The 19,269-nt window shown below is 56.5% G+C and overlaps 1 protein-coding gene and 1 long non-coding RNA gene across 3 annotated transcripts; one reads left to right on the forward strand and one right to left on the reverse strand.

The window, feature by feature from the left end:
* Window positions 1-2,740: 2,740 nt before the first annotated feature.
* Window positions 2,741-14,269, reverse strand: PHGDH (phosphoglycerate dehydrogenase). Of its 2 annotated transcripts, none has more exons than XM_054036556.1 (12): window positions 14,027-14,269; window positions 13,026-13,177; window positions 11,639-11,704; window positions 10,479-10,533; window positions 10,287-10,385; window positions 9,225-9,357; window positions 8,339-8,487; window positions 7,262-7,414; window positions 6,730-6,862; window positions 4,731-4,858; window positions 3,957-4,185; window positions 2,741-2,989 (listed from the first exon to the last, which is right to left on the reverse strand). In XM_054036556.1, exons 1-12 carry the CDS (start codon window positions 14,162-14,164, stop codon window positions 2,928-2,930), a joined length of 1,497 nt encoding a protein of 498 aa, XP_053892531.1. In that variant the 5' UTR covers window positions 14,165-14,269; the 3' UTR covers window positions 2,741-2,927. The 2 variants fall into 2 exon arrangements, with proteins under 2 accessions (XP_053892531.1, XP_053892530.1); XM_054036555.1 differs by having other exon boundaries at window positions 2,741-3,082; window positions 14,027-14,267.
* Window positions 14,270-14,579: 310 nt separating this feature from the next.
* Window positions 14,580-18,933, forward strand: LOC128841509 (uncharacterized). Its single transcript, XR_008445865.1, has 2 exons — window positions 14,580-14,755; window positions 18,612-18,933. It is a non-coding gene; the product is annotated as an uncharacterized LOC128841509 (long non-coding RNA).
* Window positions 18,934-19,269: the final 336 nt, after the last annotated feature.

Consider the following 19,269-nt stretch of genomic DNA (forward strand, 5'->3'; position numbering starts at 1 on the left):
GGTGTCCATTCATTATTGCATCCTCCAGCATTTTATGATGTTGGCTATGCAGGAGTCTGTCCCATTGTAGACCTCACAGTCCAGCACATAGATTTGGCACATTCATTCTGAGAGGCTATATAGCTACGTGAAGGATTCTGGGATCTGCCATATTTGAGATCTGAATTTTCCAGTCTTGCAAAATGGGTATGGAGGAGAATGTTCCTGCCCTATCACTTCAGCTAGCACTAGGAGATCTTGCTCTGTAATCAGGGCTGGGCTGTGCAGTGCACACAACTCATTCCAGTCACTGGAAGAGCTGCGATTAGAACTCAGTCTTCTCCAGGCTTACAGCCCTGCCCACCTTTCCCTCAGCCAAAGGATATGTTGATGGTGGAAAAATAATGCTGCACTATCTGTGCAGCAGATTGGTAATGATGCAGGAGGCTCAGTGGGGCTTGGGAGCCAGCTCAGTGCACTTAGAATGCCCAGGAAACTAAGAGCAAGTGTCTAGCGAGTTCTACTGAGCATGTGCAAATGGTAAATTTCTGCAGCCTCTAACTTGATCACAGCTGTTCATGAGGATATGAAACAGCACCTCTGAGCGCATGATTAGCCCCTGGCCCAACTGTCATGCTCCTCCACCAAGGGATGGTGATGCTCAAGGGGATTTAAAACTTATACATATATTAAGAGGAAATGGGAAGATTTTTAAACCTAATTCTGAAAGGATGACATAATTTTTTCTCAAAAAATTTACCAATGGCAGTGACCAGTTGCGGAAACTTCAGCCTGAGGGGTTAGTTTGATGATGTTATAAACAAATGAAAACAAGAGGTATAACGGAAGGTGTTAGACAGCTTAAACTCTAGGGCTTGTGCAGGCTTGCTCCTCCTTGCAGTCTAATACACAAAAAGTGTACCTCTGCAGAATTCCCCCCGCCCCCCCTTTTTAGGGATGGGAGAGGCAGAAACACTTTCAGGCCTTCTCTGTAGAGCCAGAAAAAGAGGGCTCAGCTGCTCTTACAGGTCACTTTCTGCATGTGTTCTGCAGTCTATGCACTTGCTAGGTTTTCTAATGGTCCAAACTCTCATTTTACAGTAGAATATGCTAAAATCCAGCAAAGCGTGGGCTTGACATGAAAGAGCTGTGTAACAAATTTGTTATGGAAAGGGCCAGCTGTTTCTGCGCCATCTCTCTTGGGGGGAGAGAGAGAGGAGGTGCCAAGGCCCTCTCACCATGTTAAAAACAGGCAAAACTTTTTTCCAACTCCCGGGGTGACAGTAACTTAAAGGACTTACCAGTACGCTGGAGTCCTGAGCAGGGGGCGTGGCCTCAACTGGAAGAGATGTGGCTTCAAACAGAAGACGCGTGGCCTTTAAATACCCGGGCCCTTTCAATCACCCCTAGAGCTCCCAGCTGCAGAGGTGGCTGGGAGCGACAGGGCGATTTAAAGGGTCCAGGGCTCCAGCCGCTGCAGGGAGCCCCGGGCCCTTTAAATCACCAGTCTGGGGAAGCCGGTCCGGTCCGGCATGGCGTTACTGGCTCTTGCTGGTATGCCGTACCAGACCGGCTTACTTTCACCTCTGCCAACTCCCCCCTTCTTAACTTGAATATGGCTGGAGAGATGTAGGTTAGTCTCCTACAGTCAGCCTGGCCCTGAGATCAAATCTAGAATATTTCAGCCCCAAAACATGAGCATTGCAAAAAGCACAAAGACATGCAAATAGAAACTGTTTCTATTAGAATCCTGTTATCTTAACTGGGGCTCTTGCTCCAGCTCAGGTTGTAATATGAACAAGCACTTCTAGCCAGCCTCACCTAGACTTCAAACAGGGCTTGGTTTTTAAATCTCAACCAGATCTCCAGCTGTAAACCACTTTTGAAGAAAACTGGCACAGGAGTCTGACTTACAGAGTGTCTGAACCAAACTATAGCTCAGCAATGGCATGGGCAGAGGTGTTGCAAAGGATGGCAGGTCAGTCCAGCAAAGCATCTGTTCCAGTTTTGGACTGGTGGCTGAATCCTTATCACTGGCTGACTGGTCCCTTTAAGAGGGTGTGGGGGTGGTGTCCAGTGCACCTGTGACTGATTACCTGCTGTCCAACTGGGCTTAAGACAAGGAACTTGACGTATACAGCAGCCAGCAGCAGAAAAGGAAGCTGCAGAGAGCAGAAGACTGCAGGAACGTGTGTGACGTCAGACTCCAGCCAAGTAGGGGCCTGCCAAATGCAGGGAAGAACTAGGGTACAGCTGGAAGGTTGGGAAGCCCCAGCACTGAGTAGTGGTGTGAATTCTATATAAACCAATTAGACCCAGAGGGGAATGTATTAAGGGCTGAGGCCTGGAGTGTATGTAAGGAGCCCTGCAGAGGGTAAACTGAGGCAAGGCTGCTCTATAGTGACCCCAGGCCAGGAAGGGTTGCTTGGGAGGCAGCTGCCCCTTTTACAGTCCCACATCCAGGGGCTGGGGCCAAGGCTGGAGGTGTTCCTGGCCCCTCTCCTTTGGGTGTATCTGAGCAGCTGGAGAGGGGTTGGAGTCTGTGCTACCATGGCAGGGCTGTAAGGTGCTGGCCTGCGCTGTGGGCATGCAGTGGTGCCAGCGCAACAGTGATCTTGCCAGGGGAACAGGAGTGAGCAAAGACCTTCTTCCCACTGTGGGTAAACTCCTGCTTCATCCCAAGCATACCCTGTGCCCTCTTCCCCCCCACCCCAGCCTGGGCTGCTGCGGGACACCGAACACAAGACACATGCACATGCTCTCCTCCCAAATGCTGTATTGACTGTGCTTGGATTTCCTAATGACAACCAACGCTGTGCCCAGCTCTTGCTGAGCCTGCTGGCTGGCAGTGCTGCCAGGGGAGAGGTTGCATGCTGGTCTTGAACCTGGCCTGGCTTTGGTGGGAGAACAGCTCTCCTGGGAAGCGGCTGCGAGCTCGCTGTAAAGGACTAGAGCGTCAGCTGGAAGACCTCTGTCACATGCTGCTCCATTTCACCGAGGGCACCGACTGCTGAAGAGATTCCCAAGATGCTCCACTGTTCTCCAGCCACAGCACAGGAGCTGTGGTAGGACTGGAGCTGTACCCGAGCCTTCCCCAGCAGCCCTGCAGATGGGAACAGCACAGAGCGCTCACGCTGTGTGCCTTCTGGGGTGAGGACACCCAGCTGCAACACAGCCCTTGGCTCTGCCCTGCCTCGACTTAACACCCCACTGAACATCCCTGCGGGGACAGGACAAGGCTGAGAACAGCAGTCTCTTGTGGCTATGAGTCTGGCAGCCCTTGGGCCTTCCCTCACAATCAATGGAAAACTCAGCCCGCCCTGTAGCCAGCATGGCCAAGCAGCCCAGGCTGGTGCAGACAGGTCCTCTGGGCCACCAGGCCCATCGTCTGTCAAACCCGTTTCAGGGGCAGGGGATATTTAATGGCAAAGCAACACCCGGCCCCTGCCTTCCCCATCACTCCCCCACCCCATGCTGCAACCGTTGCCTGCCAGAGGCATGTGGCCTCGTTACATCCGTAGGATATCTTCTCACAACCCCTGACCCTCAGTTCCCCCCACGCTCCTCCCCCCAATTCCCAAACAACTGCCGGGAACTCCCCTGCAATCTCCCCACTGCACCCTTTCCCCTGTATCTTGTCAACCGAGTGCCCTGGATGAGGAGTGCACTGTGGGGTCCAAGAGACCGGGAGCCCATCACTGGTGCAGGCGGATCACAGACCTGCAGCCCCCTACCTTTCCACTTCTCAGGACTGAGGCTTTGTCTGAGCCAGGACTCCCTACTGGGGCACACCGCTCCCCCTGGTAACTCCAACTGCTGCCTGGAGCCCTGCAGCCTCTTAACTCAGCCCTGCACAATGCTAGCAGCAGCCAGAGTGGGACCTCAGCCCTCCTCTTGGTGAGGTGGGACATTCAGGGCCTAACTGTAACTCGTGGACTGGAGGTGGTACGGGCAGGCTGGGGGGGCTCTTTCCTTACCGATCACTGCGGGCAGTGTGCTGGCGTTGGCAGCTTTGGCTCTGTACAGCAGCAGGTGGCCGGTGAGAGGAACTGGCTGCTTGAAGTTGGCTCCGTTGAGCTCCTGCAGGATAGGGGTGCTGCCTTGGACTGAGCCCATTAGCCTGGAGGGGGTCCCCTGTAGGGTGACCTGCAGGAGGCTGTCACCGTTGTACAGCTCTGGCACTGCGTTGCTGTGAGTGGCCGTGACCTGAAGGGGAGATGACAGCTCAGCAGCCCCATGCCATAGCAATGGTACTTCTATCCCCCCCCACCCCCCTTGGGGAGGTACAGCTGTGAATCGACACACAGGGAGGCAAAGTGACTTGCCCATGGTCTCCTAGGGAGTCTGTGGCAGTGCAGGGAATTGAACCTGGGTCTCTGGAGCCCTAACTACTGGGCCATCCTTCCCCTCTCACCCTCTGCGGGGGCTGCATGCCAGAGAAGACCCAGCTGGTGCTAGCCATGGGCGGGGGCTTGTCAGGGCCCCCTCTAGGGGTCCTACGGGGGAGACCATCCAGGAGATGCCAGGTATCCCTGCCTACGTGTAAGGGGTAGGGGGGGTGCCCTGCTAGTGCAGGGACAGGGAGTGTCTGCTGGGGGATGTGATGAAACAGAGCTGGGCTCTGGTGCTGGCAGACGGGCCAGTGGAGAGTTTGCCCCATGCCAGGCGGGCCCAGTGAAGTGACCCAGGGAGGGGACTCCATGTGCACTGACTCCTGGGTGTGTGACTGGGGTCCCAAGTGAGCCGCGTACCTTCAGCCCAGCCTCCTGGGCCAGCAGCAGCCCGTTCACCAGGTTCACATCCTTTTGTGCTGCTCCTTCTAGCAGCCCGGTAGCCACGGCAGGGCTCAGGTAACTCCCAGCCTTCTGCAAAGGCGCTCCTGGGGGCGCATGGAGCCATGAGGGTTACACAGAGACACGCTAGCAGAGCCCCAGCCGCTGTAGGTCTCCACCCCGTGCCAGGCTCCTCCCACCGCTTCCTGCCAGAGGCCACATTTTAATACAAGGACTCTGCCGTTCCCCTCCCACTCGCATAGCCCAACCCTGCCCGTCACCATCACCTCCCATCATAGGCGCCGACTCTGTGAGTGCTCTGGGGCTGGAGCACCCATGGAGAAAAATTGGTGGGTGCTCTGCACCCACCAGTAGCTCCCCGCCCAGCTCACCTTCACCTCCTCCCCTGAGCACGCTGCGTGCCCACTTTTTCTCCCTAGCTCCCAGTGCTTGCAGCACGGAACAGCTGTTTCGCGCAGATGGGGGGGGGGGGAAGGGAGGAATGCAGTGCTTTTGGGGAAGAGGAGGGGCCTGGACAGGGATTTGGGGAAGGGGTCCAATAGGGCAGGGAGGGGCAGAGTTGGGGCAGGGACTTTGGGGAAGGGGTTGGAATGGGAGGGGCAGGGTTGGGGAAGGGTGGAGTTGGGGCAGGGCCGGTGCCGGCGGGGAGAGGGTGTGAGCACCCACCGGCGCCAGGGAAAGTTGGCACCTATGCCTCCCATCAGCTCCAGCAGCTGCTCCCCTGGAGAAGTGACAGGAGCAGAGTAATGAATGTAAATGAGCAGCCAGCACCCTGGGTCCACCCGCTCCCACTGCCTCCCAGCTTGGAAGCCTCTGCTTCAGAGCTTTGGCCAACCTGGTTTTATAACTCCAGAGCAAGTGGGTGTCTGCCATTTCCCCTGGAGACTATTCCCCAACCCCGCTTCCCCTTTCCTGCTGCAGTTCCCCCACCACACTGTATGAAGTCAGGGCAGGCCCAGCCACCCCCCACCAAGCCCCACTCTGCTCCTCCCTAGAGCTGGTGGCCACTCGCAATTTCCATTTTGCGGGAAGTTTTGACATTTCTAAATGTATTTATTTAAATCTGACTGAAAACAAACAAATGGTTTCAACATTTCCCGTGAAATGTGAATTTCAAACAGGTTTGGGAAGAGTGTTTGGGGAATGTGAAGTGTTTTGTTTGTGCACTGTTTCATGACATGACTTCCGAACCTCTTCCAGTTTTATTGGATGGGGTTTTTTATTGTTACGTTTGTACATCATTTCACAATGGGGCCATAGCAGTAGTGCATGATGTACAAATATAACAATCAAAAACCCCATCCAATAACATTCAAAGAGGTTTGAAGTTAGCAAACAAAATTTGGAAATGTTACAAAATGAAAAACTTTCCCCGTGTGAGAACTTCTTGAAAGTGATTTTTTTTAAATGTTTAATTTAGACAAAAATGGCATTTTTCCCATCAAACGAGTTGATGAAAGTTTCCAGCCAGCTCTCCTCTTCCCCCTCAAAGGGGATACGGAGGGGGTGGGGGTGAGCAGCCAGAATATTGCTGGTTTGTCCCTGGTCTGGGCCCTTAGGGGATGTCTACGCTGCATTGTAAAACCGACATTTTGAAGTGCGGACGCAGGTCAAGCCAGGAGGTCTGTATAGTGCAGTATGGCCAGGTGAGACCTGGCTCCAGCAATTGTAAATGCAGTTTACAGTGCAGGGTGGACACTCAAGCATGGGCTTGGAAACGCCAAGCCCAGGACCACAATGCAGTGTAGACATACCTTCAATTGCCACATGCTCTGTCCTGCCTCCCCCAGGGCAGCCCTGGCACTGCACAGCACCCCCTCTCTGCAGCACTGCTGTGTCAGCACAGGAGCAGAGACACAGGGCCAGCATTCTGCCTGCCCAGCTCCTGGAGAGCACCAGCTGAGCCCCACCCCGTGCGAGGAGCTGGGTTCTCTGCCGCCCAGCCCTGCGAGCTCACCCAGTGTGGAGACCTGCACGCTTCCCTTCACTGGGCTGGCCAGTGTCTGCAGCAGCACACCGAGGGCTTTAGCCAGGGCGATCCAGGGCTTGGTCTGAGGTTCCAAGGCGCTGCTGAGAGCCTGGCCATTTACCTGGGGGCAGAGGAAGGAAGAGGAAAGGGGGCTGAATACATAGTGGGCTGATGGGCTCTCGCTTGCTCCTGTAAAGGACTTTATATCCAGAGATCTGCCAGCACTTTACAGAGGAGGGCAATAGCATTACCCCCATTGTACAGATGGGGAAAGTGAGACACACAGCAGGGCTGTGACTTGCCCAAGGTCAGCCAGAGCCAGAAATTGAACCCAGGTCTCCTGAGTCCCAGTCCAGTGCTCTAGCAACTAGGCCCCACACACTGAGTCCTGGAGCAGAGGCAGAACCTGAGGCAGCATGAGATGTTCAGTTGGCTGGGCTGTCTGCTCGCTGGGAGCTCTGCTGGGGCAGCGCCCATCCTTGCTCACAGCCTGCGTCCCTCCCCGTGCCCCCTCACTCACCACGCCAGCCAGCGCCTTCCCCTGGGCCAGGTCCACAAACTGAAGGGCGATTTCTTTGCCACAGCGACTCTGTGCTTCCCGGGTGCTGGCGCCCAGGTGAGGGCAGCTGATCACATTGGGATGGTTCACCAGGGTGCGGTCCCGGGGTGGCTCCTGCAGACACAGCCTGTCCTGTTAGCCCGAGCCGCCCTCCGGGTGAGTGGCCCTGCCTGAAGGGGCATTGCAGCCAAGCATGGTGGAGCTCCCGGCCTGCAGGCTGGATGAGCAGCCGGGGCGGTGTTTCAGTCCCAACGGCTGATGCAGGTGGGAAGGGTGCAGCTGGCGCACAGCAGGGGCACAGCACCTGGCACGAGGGGGGGTGTCCTGTGCCATTGGCCTGCACGGGGTGGGGGAGTCTTCAATCCCACGTGGAGGGCAGAATTAAGGCTGGTTTGGGAATGTTACAGAGTTTCCAACGGGTCATTTCTGAGGGCCTGGCAAGGCTGGGAACCAGCTCCTCCCCCGAGCTGGGTGCAGATGAGTGGGGGGTGGAGGGGGTGGAGCGAGGGGCTGGCTCTGTGTGGTGGGGAATGACTGCCAGGGGGCAGGGAAGTGAGCGTCACAGCTGGGTAGGGGGAAGCAGAGTCAGCTCAGGCCTACGGGCCTCGGGCTCAGGGCTACGACAGCGAGGGTGGCTGCTCACTCTGGGCTGGGACGTAATGTTCTCCAAGCAGCTAAACCCTGATATCAAACCCAGCAGCTGGCACAGGGCCCCGAGCCCTGGCAGAGTGGAGTCCATGGCCAGTGAACGAGCCAGGGCCCTGCACCCACTACCCTCAAGGAGCTACAAGAGCAGCACATGGACCAGAAGTGACCCACCCTGGGCAGCAACTTGGGGAGAACAAGGAGCAGGCTCCTCTGTGCCTCCCAGGCAAGGCCCGAGGTCCCGCAGCTGGGATGGGCCCTCTGTTTCTGTGCCCACTCTCTTCCCAAGGCAGCAGGCCTTGGCTTGGGGCCAGGGCCCCCCCATCTGCTGTGGCAGTTCCAGGGGGGAACATGCTCTGGGTCCCGCCTTCGCCTGGGGCTCCATTTACTTACCTCAGTGAAGACGTCGAGGCCGGCCCCCCCACACTGGCCAGACTGCAGTGCCCGGAGCAGCGCCCCCTCATCCACAATGCCCCCTCGGGCACAGTTCACCACCTGCACACCCCACCGGCACTTGGCAAAGGTGCTGTCATTCAGTAACCCTGGAGAGAGATAGCCGGGGGGGTAGAGCCTGCCAAGGAGCTAGCCAGCCTGGCCCCCCTCCCAGCGTGGGCTACCCTGGACCCTCCCCCACCGGGAATCCCAATTAACTGTGTGCAGCTGGTCCCGGCTGGCAGCAGCGCACACACCTACTGGCCTGAGCCCTGGGGGGTGTGTGTGTGGAAGAGACACACACACCCTAGTCCAGACCAGAGGGAGGGCTCTAGGGGAGTGTCCCTTAGAGTCCTCTCTGCTGCGATCCCATCCCCTGTCTCAGCATCCCCCTGCCTCTGTCTCCCCTCACTGCTGGGGCATTCTCTTTGGAGGGCCTAGCTGTGAGCCCGCAGTCAGCATGACAGGACCCCCCTTCACCCTGGCTGGGCTTCGCTATTGGCAGAAGGAGGATAGGAGCTTGTGCACTGGGCTGACATGGCTCTGCCAACATGCCACCCTCCTGACTGCTGCCCCTGCCATTCCAGCCTTGCCCCCCCATCATGGCTCTGCCAATACACCATCCCCCTGACTGCTGCCCCCCGGCTCGGCTCTGCCAGCACGCCAGCCCCCGACCACTGTTATCCAGATCTCCTGCTATGGGCCCCCCAGCTTGTCCCGCATGGGGCTGTATCTGACTCTCCCCCTAGCCCTGTTTTCACCTCCAGCCCCCGGCCCTGTTAATCCCACAGCCTCCAGAGGGGAGAGACAGGGGCTGGTGTGGCTGCTCTGGGCCCTGCTCCCCTACCTGTGGTGGAGGGCAGGAGCGGCGTGTGCACCGTGATGAAGTCGCACAGGGGCCAGATCTGTTCCAAGGGCAGCTGCTGCACTCCGAAGGCAGCCGAGTCCTCGGGTGTGATGATGGGATCGTACCCTATGGTCTAAGCACAGCCATAGCCACTCACACAACCCGAGCTGGCCTCCTCAGCTTTGGGTGACAGGCCCCCCAAGCCCTAGGGGAGGGGACCTTGGGCAGTAGGGGGCCCATCATGAGGACTGTCCATGTCCTTCCCAAGGTGCAGCAGGGAAAAAGCCCAGTGGGCAAAAGGGCTGGGGGAGGGGCCACGGCAGGGCCCCCTGGGGGCGGGAGGGGGAAGAGCTACTGATGCACAGGGGGCAAGGGGCCGCCATGACTTGGCACTCCTTACTAAGCAGACCCAGAGCCCTGTCCTGGCTGGCTGGGCTCTAGTTCTGCTTGGGCCATGGCTGCATCCTTGCTGGAGGCTGCTTTTGCTGCCCGAAGCAGCGCCCTCGAAGACCCTTCGCTCTCGCCAGGGAATCCGCACGGCACCCAGGCACAGGGAGCTTTCCCCACAGTGTCAACACCGTGCTCCCGGCCTTCCCATCGTACATTGCTGGCTAACAGGGTAAGTCTCTGTCTTCCCAGCGGCTCATGCCCCCTTGGCTGCGCTGTGAGGTAGGAGTGCGAGGGGCAGAGTTAAGGGGAGTTTCCCCCCATTGCCTTTCCTGCCTGGGCACGGCTCCGTAGTCACACCAGTCTAAGGCACAAGAGACGCCCATGTCCCCAGAGAGGCTCCGGGCAGGTACAGACAGGGCAGCCCCCTCCTTAGAACCCCCAAGGGCTGCAGCTGCATGGAGAAGCAGATTAACCCTTTCTCCTCCATTCCCGTGGCTGGAGGGAGAATTAATCCCCTCCTCCCCACTCCGTGTGTGTACTGGGGGAGAAGCATGGGGCACGTTAACCCTCGCTCCCCTCCCCCCAGGCATGACCTGCCCTGCGCCTCACCAACCCAACCGAGCTCCTGGGCAGTTTAACCCTTTCCCTTCCCTTCCCTGCTCCCTCCCTTACCTTCATCCCGAAGGCCTGCATCCTGATGGCCACTTCTCTGCCGATGCGGCCAAGGCCCAGGATGCCCAGGGTTTTCCCGTGAAGTTCCATTCCCATGAACTAGAGCAGAACACAGACAGGGCTGAGACTATTGGCTCCAAACCCCCCTCCCGCCCCCCAAGCACTGCCACGGAGACGGCACCGGACTCTTACCTTCTTGCGGTCCCACTTTCCCTCCTTCATCGAGGCGGCTGCTTGGGGGATTTGCCTGAAACACCAACAGCCTTGCGGTCGGCAGAGCCTACAGCCCCTGGCTGAGCCACCCAGAGCCATCCCCACCCCACTGTGGGGTCAGTGCCCTGCAGAGCGTATGAGCCCTGGGGGCAGGGGAGTGCTTTGTGAGCATTGACATGCCCCAGTGTCCGTGCTCTGCAGGGCTACAGCTTTGTTCCCTCCCACCCAGCCCCAGCTGGTCTGTGGGAGTCGCGGGCCGCGGAAGGAACTGGGCACATGGCTGGGCAGCTTGGAGTCGGGCCAGTGGCAGTGATGGTAAGCAGGGGACAGCCAGGTACCAGGGCTCTAGGTAGGGGCTGGATCAATGGTAGGGACTAGGGGGTGCCCTGGGGACTCTGTGCGGGAGGGGTAGGGGCAATGGCAGCGATGGGGGGTGAGTGCCCTGAGGGTTCATGGGGTGGGGGTAAGGACAGGTGCAGCAATGGGGTTGGGTGGGTGCAGTGATGAGGAGCAGGTGATGGTGGCTGCGTGACAGTGTGACCAAAGTGGGCAATGCAGAGGGACTCAAAGCTGCCTGTCAGTGGTGGGGAGGGGCAGTGCCAGTGGGGCACAGGCAAGGTCTCATGGCTCCCTGCTGGGTGAGGCACTCAGAGCCACATGGCTGGGGATGGGGAGCCAGTGGCTGCTGGATGTTTGGTGCTCTGTGCAGGGTGGCTGGCAGTGCCAGGGAGTGGGTGGGGGTCAGGTACCCGAGGCCCTGTGCTGGGGGCAGTGGGTTCAGAAGCTCTGTGGTGGCAGGGGTGATGGGGAGACAGGGCTTATGTATCAGTGGAGACGGGGAGATGGTGCCCTGGCTTTGTGCCTGGGGCAGGTCAGCTGGACGTCCAGGGCTCTGGGGCAGTGGTGGGGTGGGAGCTGGATGCTGAGGGCAGGGGAGATGGGGATATGGGGAGGAGGCACATGCTGGGTAGGTGGGGCAGAGTGCAGATGAGCTGGTGCAGCATGTGGCAGAGCACAGTGCACTGTGTGGGGGACTTGGGCTGTGGGCTATTCCTGAGATCCCCAAGCAGTGATGGGGCTGGGGGTGCTGGTTGCCCAAACGCCCTCCCCGGGGGTGGCGGGGGGGCAGACGTGCTCACCTGGCCAGGCTCAGGATCATCCCGCAGGTAAGCTCTGCTGCGCTCAGGCTGTTCCCGGTGGGCGTGCTGAGGGCAGAGCAGAGCACATTGCGGTTAGCACAGACATCGGGGACAGGGGAGCCCTGATGGGCCCCATGGGGCAGGCCTGGGAGTGCTCCTTGCAGTCACTTTCCCAGGGCTTTGGAAAGCCGGGCTCCCCTCCCCATGGGAGCATGGCCTCTGGCCACCAGCGAAGCTGCTTGCGGACACTCAGCCTGCGTGTGACTTGCCAACATTCCTAGCCATGATGGTTCTGAACTGGCTGCACTGGCTATACTGTCACTCCATGGCAGGGGCCTCCGGGCACAGAACTCAACGCTTCGCTGGCTCCGTCTGCTGCTGTCACGTCAGCCTGCAACATCTAGCTGCTGTCACCAGTCTCTTCCAGCCGTGCTGTCCCCCACTTTCTCCCTCCTGCTGAACAGCTGGGTTGGGTCGATTCTAACCCCCACCACCCGCATGGTAGCTGTGTTTCCCCAACTGCATCTCATTCTGTTCCCGTGCCACATTGCATACACTCTGCAGCTGGGATCGGTTCTTGGGGGCCTGCACAACCTGTTCACATCAGGGGATCTGCCCTGGGGGACACTGCCCCCATCCCCAAGTGGCCCATCAGAGCAAGCGGGGGGGGGGGAGGGGGCCTGGAGCCTTAGCAAATCTGTCGGTTTGGTGGCCAACATGAAAAACACAAAAGAACAAAACATTTCGTTTGACTCAAAAATGAATTCGTCATTTAATTTTCAAGGGTTTTTTTAACTTTTGCTTTTTAACCAAGTTCAGCTGGATTTCAGAAGTTGTTTCAAAACAGAAAGTCAAAAGGCTTCATTGCAAAAGTCAAAGTGAAACGTTTTCAAAGTTTCACTCAATTTCTGCCTGAATTGATTTCCTGAATTTGACCCAAAACTGCATTTTTCAACAGAAACCTAAGTACAAAAAAATGTTATGCTGCTCTAGGTGGAACATCCAGGAGCGCCATCAGCTCCAGATGCGCTGCTAAACCTCTAGGACCTGACCCAGAGCCCTGTGCCCCCCACGAGCCCCCGCACTGTAAGAATCCCACTAGAACAGCTCAGAGAGAATGGGAATGGAACCGTGCCCATTTCAACTCCTGTCTATTCCCTGGAGCCTTTTCTAAGTAATGGAGTGGCAGGAGGGGTACCACTTGCCCACACATCTGCAGGTGTGCACCCTGGATCTGCTCAGATGCTTCCCCCCCATACCCATGCATACAAGTGCTGACCTCAGACCCTGTGCTCTGACCCTGCAGAAACTGGACACATGCTGCCAGGGCCACCACAGCCATTGTGTGGGAAGAGGCAGCTCTGTCCTGGAATCAGACTGCTCTTACTTCATCACCAGGATGCCCTTCCTCGTAGCTGCCTCCACGTCCACATTGTCGACGCCGGTGCCCGCCCGCCCGATCACCTGCAGCTTCTCAGCGGCCTGGATGACGTCTGCGGTCACTTTGGTCGCTGAACGGACAATGAGCCCATCGCAGTCCTGAAGGGGTGAGTGCCGGAGCGGATGGGATGAGGAGGCCAGAGCCCTTCCCCAGCTTCCATAAACACTGCTCCCCCCACCCCTTGGTGTGAGTCTTAAGGCCAGAAGAGCCCCTAGCCAGTCTGACCCCAGTATAGCAGTCGTGGGAGCCGCCCCCAAGGTTCCAGCCCAGAACCTAGGGTTTAGACAGAGACGCCCCAAGGCGGGTGCAAAGTGACAGAGACTCTACCCCGTCCCTAGGTGAAGTTCCAGCAATGGTTCCAGTCTGACTCTGCCCTCCCCCCCGGGGCTTTGCTGCCCCAGGGGAAGAGACCCACCCATCCCAACAGGGGGAAGCCTTGGCTGTCCTGACTGTAGGAGCCCCTGTTCTTCCTGCCCCTAGTCACACCAAAGCCTCTGCTCTGCTCCGAGGTGGGGCCCTGCCTCTCTCCTGGAGCCCCTCTCCCCACCCATGCCAGCTGAGCATGCCTAGCACCCACCATAGGCACGGGAGCTGGAGGGCCCACTGGCTCTGGGGGACTCTGGCTGGGGCAGTGCAGGTGGGGGGCAGAGCTCCCCAGCAGAAGCTGGACCCGACCCCGTCCGTGCAGCCCTTGGCTGGACGATCGCCCCCGCTCCTGCCCGCGGCACCCCCCGGCCCAGGCCTCGAGTCCCCGCGCCGCGCAAACACCCGCGACTGTTGCATCAGGCGCGGGGCGGGGAGCGCTGCACGGAGCCTGAGCCAGCCAGGACTCGGGGGGGGGGGGTGCTGTGCCGGCTGGCACCCGGGAACAGCCCGCGCCCTCTACCCAGCCTGCACCCCACCGAGCAAGGCAGCTCCCCAGCAGCCCCCATCCCTGCTCCCCGCACCTGGATCTCCGCCAGCAGCTGCTCCCGGCTCAGGTTGGGCTTGTCCAGCGCCTGGATGCCGCCGGCCTGCAGCAGCTGCTTGCAGCAGGGGTCCAGGTTGTCGCTGAGCAGCACCTTGCTCAGGGTGGCGAAGGCCATGGCGAGCGCAGCGGCTGCGGAGAGCTGCGACCAGCCAGACACTGGAGGCTGCACGTTTAGCAATTCGGGGGCTGCGTGTTCAACTCAGCAGATCTCCCTAATCCCGGCTAGCCCCTCCCCGCTCCGCAGTACCCCCGCCCCTGCCTCCCCCAGCTCAGCAGGCGGGGCTGCGCTCCCGGAGCACAGAGCGGGACAGCGCTGCCCTGCAAGCAGCGGTCACATCATCCCGGCCCGGGCTGGGGAGCAGGCGTTAGGGGACCTGTAAGAGCGCTCAGGAGCCCGCTGCCTGCCCTGCACCTGGGCTGGGGCTTCCCTGCATAACAGAGCCCAGACTCTGACTCCTTAAATGGGGAGGGGCATGGCGCAGGAGGGGCCCTTCCCCTGGAGATGGTCTGCCCTGTGGGGACAGCGACAGCCTCCCCTGCAGGCTAGGGGAGGAAGGGGGACCTGGCCAGCAGCTCAGCTCCCCCTGGCCTCAGTTGGTCTGTCTGCAAAGTGGGGTTAATAAGGTCTCCCTCCTATGCAGGGGCCTACACATCCTATGTCTGGAGAGAGAGCCTCTCATGGAAGGGCTGTGAGATCAGCACTATGGTAGGAGTGTTATTACTCTCAGTCTTACTGAAGGCTTCTGGGACTTGGTTCCCCCGGCTGAAAACTAGTCCCTGGAGGCTGCCAGGGTTCAGGTCCTGGCAGGATTTGGGCTTACGCAAAGCTCATTGGGGTGGGTGTGTAGCTTCACACTAGCCAACTCCTCCCCCTTCCAAGTGCAGCACACCCATCGCTTGCCCATTCTTGCAAAGTGAGTTGGAAAACCACTCAGGAGATGGGAAAGCATCTGACAGTTGGCAACCAGGGCCAGATTCTGTCCTCAGTGACTCTGGGGTAAATCTGGAGTCACTCCACTGAGGTCACCAGTGTCCCTCCAGCGGTACGTGGGTGTAACTGAGATCAGGGTCCCTCTGGATTAGGAACCAGTGTTCCTCCCAATCATTTTTGCCGTAATATGAGGCAAAGCACACTGTTAAGAATTTCTATTTTGTGGCTGGACAGCCTTCTCTGCCTCTTGTCGTAAAAACGGAAGGGCCAGAGCAGATTGTCCAAAGCTCCATTTTCTCCTCCATGCCATGGAAGAGTCATCGTTCTTGGCTCCTGGCGCTTGTGACAAGGTCAAAAGCTGTGAGAAGTAGGAATGTCAAGAAGGAATCCCCAGTAAAGGCTATTTGTCCATCATCTCTGCCATTGCAAAGGAAACTCTTGTCTGGGACAGGTGAGTTGCACAAAAAAACAACGACAACACTGTCTTCCAGATAAGAATCCACATGATTTGTCCCTCCCACCATTGACCACCACTGACCCATTTGTAAAATCAAGGCCAGTTCTGATATCTCTGATCATGAGCTTCCAATTGGGAGGGCATGCACGGTCCAACCTCCCCAGTTAGAAGTTCACATGACCTGCTAGTCACACCCAGCAACCACTCTGGAACAAATAAAGCCCCCTTTGATATCTACAGGTCGTGAGCCTCCCTATGGCCCATGCGGGGCTGGCCAGGAAGAAAGAGGGTTTTCAACAGACTGTTACACAGGAGCTTAGTTTAGTTGATCACAATGGTCCCTTCTGGGCTTGGAACCTTTGAACAGACAGACAAGAACATTATTCATTAGGATTCAAATTTCTTTCTTTAACCGGACTGCAGCCAGTTACATGGTATATTTACATGTCGGGTCCAGTCCTGCTCCAGTGGAAACCAGTGTTAAAACACCCAGGCTCAGATCCTCAAAAGCATTGAAGTGTGTAATTCCCAGGAGGGTCTGGGCCCCACTGACTTCAGTGGGAGCAGATCCGGATCTCCAGGCCCTGATCCTGCAAGCACTGAGTGGATCCCATTTGAAGTCAGTGGGCCCAGTCCTGTTCTAGTGGGATTGCTGACATGTGTAAAGTTACTCACATGCACAAGGCATTTGCAGGATCAGAGCCTGTGGCTTGTTCACTGGGAAGTGACACTTTGGGAGTGGGGCAGGGGAAACATCTGTAGGTTATTGATGGCTTTTAAAATGAGCTCAAATCTGCCTGCTGAATGGCTGCAATGTGGCTTTTATACCCCATACAACTTCTAACAATCAGATCTGGATACAAATTGTAAAACCGTCACTGTGTGTCTTTTTTTAATGTATATTAATTGAAACATATTTAGATGGGATGCTCTGTGTTACCGACTTGTGAATCTGATTTCAAGTTTCACACGATAATTGGTGTTTGTCTTAAAGCCCACAGCCACGCGAGTGAATCTTGGCTTTGGTGTTTCAAAAAAGTTGTTGGCCCTGCTGGTTGCAGAGAGAAGCTTGAAAATGTGATGCCAGAGGCTCAAACGTCAAAGGGCCAATATAGAAAGAACTCCAAATGGCTTTACTTTCAAATCTCATGATTTTCTAAGCCAATCTCATGATTCTTTTGAGCCTGGCTCACGATTTATTGAAAGTTTGGGGTTGGCAACTCTGCTGCCCCATTTCCTGGTCACAGGTGAGGGGGGCGAGGGGTTCCTATACTGCTGTTGTCACCATTTATTTAAAGCAAACTGTGGCCCAGTTCCCATCCTCTGTTTTCTTGCCAATCAGCAGCTTGTGCATCTGTGCAAAGAATTTGCAATCTAAGTTCGCATGCTGCTGCTAGGTACTCAGGGGCAACCCCTTGCCTCCAGTGGGGGTGTAGCTGTGTAACTGGGGGCAGGATTTGACGACAATGGGGTCACGTAGGTGGCCTGAGTTAACAATTCTGTCACTGATACAGGCCCTGTGAAGGGTCCTGTTTGCTCTCCCCGAACTGTATAGGGCTGCAGGGCTGACAGGAAGGCAAAACAAGGCCAGCATTGCCAGATGCAGGCGCCTAAAGCTCAGCTCATGGGTATTTGGGCACCTGACCATGTGGATGGGATTCCAGAAATGCTGAGTGCTACACTTTCTGCTGCTGTCACTGGCAGCCCCATGGGAGTTAGGCCACTAAGCCAGGTGTCTGTACATGGACTGACGAGCTGGACTTTGGACTGTTGAGTTTAGAAATGCTGGCCTGTCTCAGACACTGGTGTAACAGCGCTGCCCTGGAATGCTGCGAGGAGCAGAGCTGCCGAGCAAAGGGCAGGGTAGAACGGGCCAGCCATCGTCCACTGATCCCCGGGAACTAACCTGCCCACTGAGCAGGGGTGCTGCACACTGGAAGAGACAGCTTCCCAGGGCAAGCCCAGTAAATGTCTTGCTACCCTTTCAGCTCCGCCTTCCCTTCCCAGAAAATGTGTCTTTTACAACTCCAATTGCAGAATCGGCCCAGTCCATGCGTTGCTGACCAAAGCCCCTGTGAGTTCCTACTGCTGTACTTGCCCTGCGCCCCTCTCCCTTCCCATGCTGTGCAACTACCTGCAAGCCTGGTGTGAGCTAGCCTTTAGTGCCTGCTAGAAAGTATGTAAAGGCAGGACCACGGCAGGGATAGTCCTAAGGGGGTAATCCCTGGGTGCAGACTGACTTGCTTCCACAGCGGGGGGTAATTGTTGAGTCTCCCTGGCTGTTAGGTCAGCTTTGGATAAAGACTCCTGCAGTGGCATTCTTCACCCGACTATGGAGTGGGGCTGGTGAGCTACATGTGTTGTTGAGCAATGCCTGGTAGTTTATACACTTGGGCCATGATGGCAGAGGCCAAACAGGTCCCCCTGTCAGATTGTCAATGTAGCAGCCACTCCCAGTATCTAAATACATGGGGCCTGCCCCTGCTCCCTGAGAACTCAATGGGGGTTTCTCTTCTGACACCAACAGAAGCAGGATTGGACCTGGGATTAGCTGGCTGTATCATAGAAATGTCCGGCTGGAAGGGACCTCGAGAGGTCATCAAGTCCAGCCCTCTGCGCTGAGGCAGGGCCGAGAAAACCTAGTCGTAGACCATCTCTGGCAGCTGTTTGTTCTTAAAAACCTCCCATGATGGGGATTCCACAATCTCCTTTGGGAGCCTAGTCCAGAGCTTAACCATCCTGTGGTGGGGTGAGATCCCCACACTGGCCCTCTGTGACGTTATTGACATAAACTGGGACCGTGTAGATCATTGTTGCAACCAAGGTCCTGTAGTGGCACCCAAATCTTGTGTAAAGGGGGTCAAATGGGGTGTCTAGGACAAGGTTATGGTTTACTGGTTATGATTATGCTGTCTATATGTGTGTATCAGTTTTGTAGTTGAAGTTATGAATATTGGCTCTATACTGTCTGTATGGCAAACTTATGCTATGCTTCTGGGTGACATCCCAGACAAGCTGAGATTAGCTCTGCCTAGCCTGCTTGATGGCCCATTAAGGACCATCAGCTATACAATGGACCCATTGAGAGAAGGCAGGTACGCCTTGTAACTCAGCAAAGTATGCAGGGACTGGCCCATGTGACTCCAGACTCCATTTTGCTGTAATTTTCCACAGTAAGAACAAAGAGGTGTTCTTACACCTGGAAAAGACTATATAAGGCTGATGCCTCATCTCCATCTGGTCTTCAATCCTGCTTCATACCTCTGGAGGAACTTTGCTACAAACTGAAGCTCTGAACAAAGGACTGAATGACCCATCCCAGCTGGGGATGTATTCAAGAGACTTGATTTGAACCTGCAGTTTATTCCATCGCTGCTGCAAGCCTGAACCAAGAACTTTGCCATTACTGTATGTAATTGATTCCATTTAACCAATTCTAACTCTCATCTCTATCTTTTTCCTTTTATGAATAAACCTTTAGATTTTAGATTCTAAAGGATTGGCAACAGCGTGATTTGTGGGTAAGATCTGACTTGTATATTGACCTGAGTCTGGGGCTTGGTCCTTTGGGATCAGGAGAACTTTTTTCTTTTACTGGGGTATTGGTTTTCATAACCATTTGTCCCCATAACGTGTGGCACTGGTGGTAATACTGGGAAACTGGAGTGTCTAAGGAGATTGCTTGTGAGACTTGCGGTTAGCCAGTGGGATGAGACCGAAGTCCTCCTAGTCTGGCTGGTTTGGTTTGCCTTAAAGGTGGAAAAACCCCAGCCTTGGGCTGTAACTGCCCTGTTTTAGCAATTTGTCCTGAGTTGGCACTCTCAGTTGGGTT

This window comes from Malaclemys terrapin, chromosome 8, assembly GCF_027887155.1.
Source record: "Malaclemys terrapin pileata isolate rMalTer1 chromosome 8, rMalTer1.hap1, whole genome shotgun sequence".
NCBI lineage: Eukaryota > Metazoa > Chordata > Testudines > Emydidae > Malaclemys > Malaclemys terrapin.

Coding starts and splice junctions, on each gene's coding strand:
- PHGDH (XM_054036555.1), bottom strand. CDS start 14,164: ATGGCCTTCGCCACCCTGAGCAAGGTGCTGCTCAGCGACAACCTGGAC. Junction 11,705..13,025: donor AAGGGCATCCTGGTGATGAA/GTAAGAGCAGTC, acceptor CTCTGCCCTCAG/CACGCCCACCGGGAACAGCC. Junction 8,488..9,224: donor GCTCCTGCCCTCCACCACAG/GTAGGGGAGCAG, acceptor ATCTCTCTCCAG/GGTTACTGAATGACAGCACC.